The sequence below is a fragment of the Palaemon carinicauda genome, chromosome 10, assembly GCF_036898095.1.
Source record: "Palaemon carinicauda isolate YSFRI2023 chromosome 10, ASM3689809v2, whole genome shotgun sequence".
NCBI lineage: Eukaryota > Metazoa > Arthropoda > Malacostraca > Decapoda > Palaemonidae > Palaemon > Palaemon carinicauda.
The window spans coordinates 142,209,924-142,217,695 of record NC_090734.1 but is presented as its reverse complement, the minus strand read 5'-3'; the positions used below and the strand labels follow the sequence as shown (position 1 = coordinate 142,217,695).

The 7,772-nt window shown below is 36.0% G+C and overlaps 2 protein-coding genes across 2 annotated transcripts; both read right to left on the bottom strand.

The window, feature by feature from the left end:
* Positions 1 to 1,457: 1,457 nt before the first annotated feature.
* LOC137648298 (uncharacterized) lies at positions 1,458 to 4,177 on the bottom strand. Its single transcript, XM_068381227.1, has 2 exons — positions 3,402 to 4,177; positions 1,458 to 3,117 (listed from the first exon to the last, which is right to left on the bottom strand). The coding sequence occupies exons 1-2, from the start codon at positions 4,175 to 4,177 to the stop codon at positions 1,458 to 1,460; spliced, it is 2,436 nt and encodes an 811-aa protein (XP_068237328.1).
* Positions 4,178 to 4,315: 138 nt separating this feature from the next.
* LOC137648297 (uncharacterized) lies at positions 4,316 to 7,057 on the bottom strand. The gene has a single exon (XM_068381225.1). The coding sequence runs from the start codon at positions 7,055 to 7,057 to the stop codon at positions 4,316 to 4,318; it is 2,742 nt and encodes a 913-aa protein (XP_068237326.1).
* Positions 7,058 to 7,772: the final 715 nt, after the last annotated feature.

Sequence of the window (7,772 nt, the reverse complement as noted above, 5' to 3'; positions counted from 1 at the left end):
AACCAGTCTACCAGGCCATATATATTTATCATAGAGTCATGAAGGTCTATTACCAGTTGGTTTTACATTGCTGTCATCACTACTATTTACATTGCTACCTTCCGTTACCGGTGGATTCTCAACCTTGGGAGTAATAGGAACAGTCTTATTGGTAATTACAGATATAGGGTTGTCAATATTGTTATTATTTCTCTCCAGATACCTCCTCCTGGCATTACACTGAGCTTGATAATGTCCAGGCTTATTGCACCAAAAACAGGTCCCATTACCTTTGCTCACATTACCAGACACCACCCTGTTTTTGGAGAAGAATCTAGAGGGCTCTCCATTAGAAATATTTCCCCGAGTCTTCTCATTCTTATAATACATTGGAACACCGGAATGCTTTTGTATAAAAATGAGGTTTTTATACAGATTTAATGATAAGGTAACTCATTAAATTTATAAGTTAATATAGGGTATAGTAAATAATAAAGTATAAGTTACAATGAATTTAATTGTAATGTATATACTCGAACCAAAAATAAACTTCTGAATGACAAACACTTGACGTGAACCATAAGGATAGAAAGTGAGTACTTGGGCTGCATCATCCGGAGGCCAATGAAATGAATCCGAAAGTATACACACATCTGAAATAGTGAACAAGAGGAAATCTTAAGATTTCAGGTATGAACAGAATCGGACACAACTACCCCAATGAAATAACAGCCCAAAATAAACAAGTAAAATGTAAAGTATATTTCTATCCCAGTAAACAAACCGTCAAAATAATAATAAGATCAATCAGAATTCAATACACTTAAATAGTAAATTGATTAATGAAATACAAACAAAGTAATTATAAGTATAAATAAGTATGTAATGTAAGTATAGGCAAGGTACGTATAATTTGGGTAAATATAAGTAATAACACTTATCACACAAGCATCGATTAAAGCTGCAGGAATAAAAATCAAGATCTGGACAGTTTAAAACAAAGAAAAAATAGCTTTTCTCTTACCCTGTTTATAGTGTAATTTAGGAGATAGGTAGGCGGGTTCTCCTTTGGCAGGTCCGGTTCTCCGTCACTCAGTAAACCAAGAAAACATTTTCCGCATTAAAATTGGTGGTTTGTTTACGGCAGTAACCATTTAAAAGGAATAGGCGAGAAAAGCTATTTATAAAATTTACGTTAACTTTAGAATTGACTAATTAAGTAATTACAGAGGTAAAGTACTTTAATACTGATGCCGTAGTGATAATGTATATTTTTTCTTTAATATCTAGTAAAATTAAAAGAAAAATACATATTTTTCTACACTCCAGGGGAGAGATTTTGATTTAGTATGAAATCAAAAGTATGTAATGTAAATGTATTTACACGAAAATTACCCAAAAATAAAAACCAACCCAAGGAATCCAAATAAAACAATTTTAACAGTAATGAAAAATCCCTAATCAGATTCAGCCAAAATTTAGTGAATTTTGGCAGCCCCCTGTATAGCTGCTTTTCTTTTAGGACGTGATGATACAATATGAACATTCTTAGTGTCTGGTACACCTTGCTTCTCATCATCGCTTGGGACTGACAAAAGAGGAATTATAGAACTAGAGTGCCGTTTTAATATTTCTCCAGTTTTCCCTTTAAAGACTTTCACAGCCGTAACTTCATTGTTTATATTTTTTACAATTTCCTTAATGCGTCCCATTGGATAATTACAGGGTTCAGCTAAGGGTTCCTTCAAAAGTACTATATCTCCAACTTTAAGTTCTTTATGTTGAACGGGCTTGTATCGGTCTTTATTATTTACGGCTTGATATATCAGATTCCCAACAAATTCTTCATTGTATATTTTAATAAGATTATGTCGTACATTTTGCAGTTTCAGTAATGATGAAGGAATCTGATCTGCATTGAATTCTGGATCGGCATCTGTTGGGCCTTGTAGTTGAGGGATTATATTGATGGAAACCAATTCTCTGCCATGAATCAACATCTCTGGGGTAATGATTTCTGGAATGCTCTCTCCTGATGAGTCCCTAAGAGACTCTTTAAATGAAATTGGCCTTCTGTTCACCAAATGTTTAGTTTTGTGAACAATAAAATCAAAATCCCGAAGGGGAAGAATATTATTGCGCATTGCTCCAAATAATAAGCGCTTGGTTAGTTTCACACAAGACTCTACTAACGAGCCGAGTTGATTACATCCTTTGTAATATTGCTCAAATTTAAAGGATTTAATTCCATGTTCCTGTAAATATGCATTTGTCTCGTAATCGCTCAAGAAACTAGAGATCTGATTTGCACCACCAACGAATTGCGATCCCAAATCAGACAGACATAAGGAAGGAATACCAAATTCATATGTAAGAAGTTGTAATGCTCTAATAAATTCCTCTGAAGTTAAATCCATACAAACTTTCAAGTTAATAGCCCGGGACCACAGACACGTAATACATAACAGCCATACCTTGACAGTATTTCCTTGATCATTCTTTATTTTAAATGGACCCATATGATCAATGAAAATCTGTCTGTACGGTATGTTTTCAGGATTAATCCTGAACTCTGGGTAATGACTTTGATTTAATTTGATTACCCTCTCATTTAATCTCTTACAAGTAATGCAGTTTGACAGAACTTTCTTCACAGCCGAGTATATATGGGTAATCCAAAAGTTTCTTCTAAGTTCCGCCAACAAAGGATAACAACCAGCATGTGAGAGCTTCACGTGCAATTCCCTTATAATCAGAGGAACCAACATACTGTCCTTCGATAGTAGTAAAGGATAGTTGAATTTGTTAAGATGTTGGACTTCCTTCAATCTTCGGCATTTACTTTTTACCCTCACCATGCCATCCGAATCAAGAAACAAGTTCAACTGTGCAACAATGTTAGGCAGATTCTTCAACTGCTTCTGTTTTGAGTGAAAATAATCAAAGACATCTGGGAAGTGAACATGTTGATCCCTGATTATAATCTGCCTACAAGCTTCATCATAAAAGTTAAAACCTTCATCTTCAACTTCAAAATGATCTAGAGCTGGATTTTTACTTTTAAACTTAGATTTCAAAATGCTGCAGAACCTGAGCACCACCGCATGCACTCTCACAGCCTTCTCAAAACTAGAAACCCTGTTAAAAGGGAAAAGATGTTCCGAGCCCACATGAGGTGAACAAGCACTACCACAATTTGTCTCCACTTTCTGCACTCGTTTTGATTCAAATAATCCAGGTATGATGAAAGACAATGTGCTGTCACTACAGATCACATTGCTTTTGCTCTCTGTAATGAACTTAGGACCAGTTATATAGTTAGTTTTTATTAGCTGCCTAAAGGATAAAGGTCTGGTGATGCAGTCTGCTGGATTATCTTCTTCAGATACAAAAGAAAATCTCATACATGAATCCTCACACACCTATTGAGTATAAAGGGTTGCTTTTTTTGTAGTTTGTCAAGTTTCAAGGCGTAAGACTGCAGCCAGGTCAGTACCACCAAACTGTCAGAGTAGACCTCGCATCCAACTATCTCAATAGGATCAATGCAACCAAATCCTGAAAGTTCATTCTTCAAATCCTTTACAGTTTCTACAGTTGAAGCAAGAGCTTGTAATTCCAAGCTTGGTATGGATTTTGACTCCAATTGTTTACTCACCAGTTTATTTCTTGCTAAAATAAAGTAGATCTTATTTGTATTTATGTTATACAGATACACTGCAGCGCCAAACAGAACCTTACTACTATCAGCAAACCCAACCAATTTATATTTGTCAGTACGAGCACCAAAATTCCGTGAGAACTCTACAGAAGGTGCAGAATTGGCCTGCTTGCAGATATTCTTCCATTCATTGATCAAAGGAGCAGTAAGCTTTTCATCCCAATCTAGTTCTGGTCTACACTGCAATCTGTGGAGAAACAATCTGGCTCGATTCAGTATAGGTCCATTGAAATTAAGAAGATCGAACTGTGAAGCTATAGTAGATAAAACTTGTCTTTTTGTTGATGAATTTATATCCAGTTGTATGGGTTTTGTAGACAAGGTATCACTCATTCGATCCCACTCAAGTCCCAGCAGTTTACTTTTTGTCGGAGCCTCTGTTTCCTGAATTTTGTCAATTTTTTTCTGTAATGACATGTCATTTGATAAAAACTGCTGAAGTGAAAACTTATAAGGACTGAAAATATCCTCCAACATTGTATACATCCACAACAAACACTCAGACGTTTCTGCCGTAAATGCACAGTTGTCCATATAAGACAACTGATAAATGGTTCTCTTGAGTTTCATCAATTGAAAAGAATCATTGGTAGAATCCAGTATCAATATCTTGTATTACCCAAGCATTAATAATGCAGGTGAACATCTAAGTCCAAAAGGAAGTCTACTATTCTTATAGCCAATAATTGAAAAATCTCCATCTTTAAGATTTCTAAACCATAAAAAACAAAGGCGATTTTGGTCGGCTTCCTCAAGACCTATATTGTTGAATGCCTTCTTTATATCAAAGCAACACAATTTGCTTCCGAACCTCAAATTAATAATGGAAGTGGAGAGTTTCTGATTTAATGTGGGACCTGCATGCATAGTTTGATTGTGATTCATACTTCCTTTGTCACTCAAATTGGACAGGAAGACAACCCTACATTTTGTGGTCTCACGATCAGGCTTAAAAATGCCCATAAAAGGCATGAAACTGGACTCTGGATGCTCCTTCTTGAATTTATCAAGATTTTCAATTCTCTCAATTATACCAGCATCTGCTTGCTCTTTAAATACCATATTCATCTGCTTCAGTTTATCATCTAAATTTCCTTGAAATTTTCTTTGCAAGCCTGACAGTATTTTCTCTGATATATTGAAGTTATGTCCCAAAAGGTGAGAAACTCTAGGGTTCCAGAGTATTGGCATCACCAGCCTCCCTTCACTATTCCTAGTAGTTTTCTCTAAAACGTAATTGATCAACTGAGTATGGATTTCAACAGTTTCAGAGTACATTGAAGTCTCTCTATGTAATGCTTGGTCACAAACAGAATCAAGTACATCCTTTTCAATATCAACTAACCCACTGACTTCATCATCCTCTCCTTCCAAAACAAATGATTCATTTCTAATCTCGATTTTACCAAAATCTATATTAGAGGTTTGATAAAACTTAGCTTCTTCTGAAGGCAGGTAGTCTGGGGTTCTATTAGTTATCGAAATGTAGGAAGACGACGAGACTTCAGGGGCATATGGTAGATAAGGCAGATCATGTAAAATAGTCTCGGTTGCTCCCTTTAAAACTACGCCATGAGGAGTTCTTGAATATATAGATTTCTCTCCGAATAAAATTTCAGTCTCAAGTATGCAATAGCTGGATTTTGATCCCAAAATAAGCTGAATATCAGAAATATCTTCTGAACCATCCAAAAGTCTTGTATCTGCCAATTTATATCCTTTTGACAGAAATCCATTCACAACTCTGTTCAACTTGGGAAGATTCAAAGTAATATTTATATTTGGAAGGCACAATGCATAAATGACTCTTGAATCCCTGTCAAATTTCATTTCCACCTCAACAATTTTGGTGTCATAACTTCTAGGAACATTGATACCATTCACAGTAAGTTTAATACTCTCTCGTATGACGGGTAGATTCAATTTGCTGGCCAACTCTTCAGATATAAAATTGGATTGACATCCACTGTCTTTCATACAACGCACATTGGATCCACTTATGTTACACGTGAAGGTTGGAAGAATCGTATCTCCCTCACTTGAGTTATTCAAAGCCTCTGTAATAGTAGTAATGTTATTCTCGGATCTTTCCGCAGGAGTTTTCGCCTTTGTGTCTTTCTTGTCCTTGTTTTTTTCATGGAACTTTTTCTTGTTAAGGTCCAGATTCTTTTTACCCATGTCATTGGATTGATTTTCCCATAGATGAGTGCACAAGTAATTCCAATGAAAACCTTTGCAATTTGCACACCGATATCGAAATTTGTATCTGCACTTTTCAGTAGAATGTAATGCCAGGCCACATCTAGTACATCCATCGATACTCTTCAATTTCTCGACTTTGGAAACAGGAGAAATAAAGTTCGTACAATCTCTGATGTTATGGCTAGCCTTTTCTTGGACTGTGCTACACAAGGAGCATGGATAACATTTTGCTGTAGCTCCACTAGTTCCCTCTGGTGTGAAGTTCACATTTATTGCCATATCCACAGAATGATCTGTTACTTTCACTTTCTTTTTATGGTGACTGTATCTTGTGCAGGCAGTGAAGAAATTATCACTAATATCTTCAATTGAAGGCCATGTATGGTTAGTAATATTTATCAGTAATTCCCTGAACTTTTCATTCAAACCTGTCCACACAAAGTATTGCAAAATATAATCAATAGAAATATTCAACTTACGGACATTCTCTATTATACCTTTAACTTTGGATACATATTCAAATGGGTCATCACATTTGTCCAAGTTTAGCTCAGATAGCTGCTTGGTGGTGCTGAATTTCTGAACGTCTGGAGAAGCAATTGCCTTTTCTAAGAGCTCATTTGCTTTACTATATCCTTGGTTATGAGACTCCAAGGAATCTATCAAAACCAAGGCTCTTCCAGTTATCTGCTGCTTTAAGAGCAAAAGCTTTTCGTAGTCAGAGTATTCATACCTGTTTATAACTGCCTCAAACTGAGATAGAAATTTGGTTAGATCTTCGTTCTCTTGACCAGAGTATCGAGGTAAAGGAGCCGTTGGTCTCTTCAAAAGGGGAAGAGCTGGAGTTAGGGGTGATGGTGTAGTCGGTACAGGCAATTGGAGCTTAAATAAAGACGAACGTAGTTTGTCTTGATAATTTTCACAGGCCTCCAATTCTTCCATTAGTTCACTTTCGTTTTCTTCAGAACTCCATTTAATACCCTGTATTTGAAGATCCAAATCCTTCAAACGTGCCATGTTGTCAGTCAACTTAGACTCAAGTGCTAGCTTATCTGAAGCTTCAAGTAAGATGAACTGATCACGTTGATTAAACGACTCCGTAACAGACTTTCTTACAAACTTCCGAGAAGTTATTAATCTCTTCAGTTCAGTCATCTTGACTAATATATAAGTAACAATAACAACAGACCAGAGTAAAACAATAAATAGCAGTACTAATACAAGCAGAAGTGTAAAAACAGTAATCACAAAAAGTAACTTAAAGTAATTTTTATGTAAATTATCACCATGGACCCTAAACCTACCTCCGGGAAACACAGCCACCCACTCAACTTCCAGATCCTGTCACGGTCGCCATGTATAAAAATTAGGTTTTTATACAGATTTAATGATAAGGTAACTCATTAAATTTATAAGTTAATATAGGGTATAGTAAATAATAAAGTATAAGTTACAATGAATTTAATTGTACAGCTTTACCCTGTTGTTAGCTACATTATTAGATTTATTATTACCATCATTTGGCTTGGCAGACTGGAAATCTATACCCTTAGACCCAAAATTGCCGGACCCTGCTCGATGGGCTAAAATAAATTCATAGGCAATCTGAGCCGCTTTACTTAGACTGGCTGCTTTCACCTCTTCCAAATATATCCTCAGTTCTTTGCTACAATACTTCTTAAATTCTTCCATCAACATTAATTCCCTCAAGGAGGAGAAAGAGACTACCTGACGACTCTTCAGCCAATTATCAAATTGCTCCTCCTTGAGCCTAGCAAACTCAACATATGAAACAGAAGCATGCTTACTAAAATTTCTAAATTTTAGACGATAGGCCTCAGGGACAAGATCATAAGCCTTGAGGACCAAC

What these genes read in the sequence shown, in the direction of transcription:
- LOC137648298 (XM_068381227.1), bottom strand. Translation starts at nt 4,177, where the DNA reads ATGTTGGAGGATATTTTCAGTCCTTATAAGTTTTCACTTCAGCAGTTT. An exon ending in CAACCCTTTATACTCAATAG is followed by an intron (nt 3,118 to 3,401) that starts GTGTGTGAGGAT and finishes CCCTTTTAACAG; the next exon opens with GGTTTCTAGTTTTGAGAAGG.
- LOC137648297 (XM_068381225.1), bottom strand. Translation starts at nt 7,057, where the DNA reads ATGACTGAACTGAAGAGATTAATAACTTCTCGGAAGTTTGTAAGAAAG.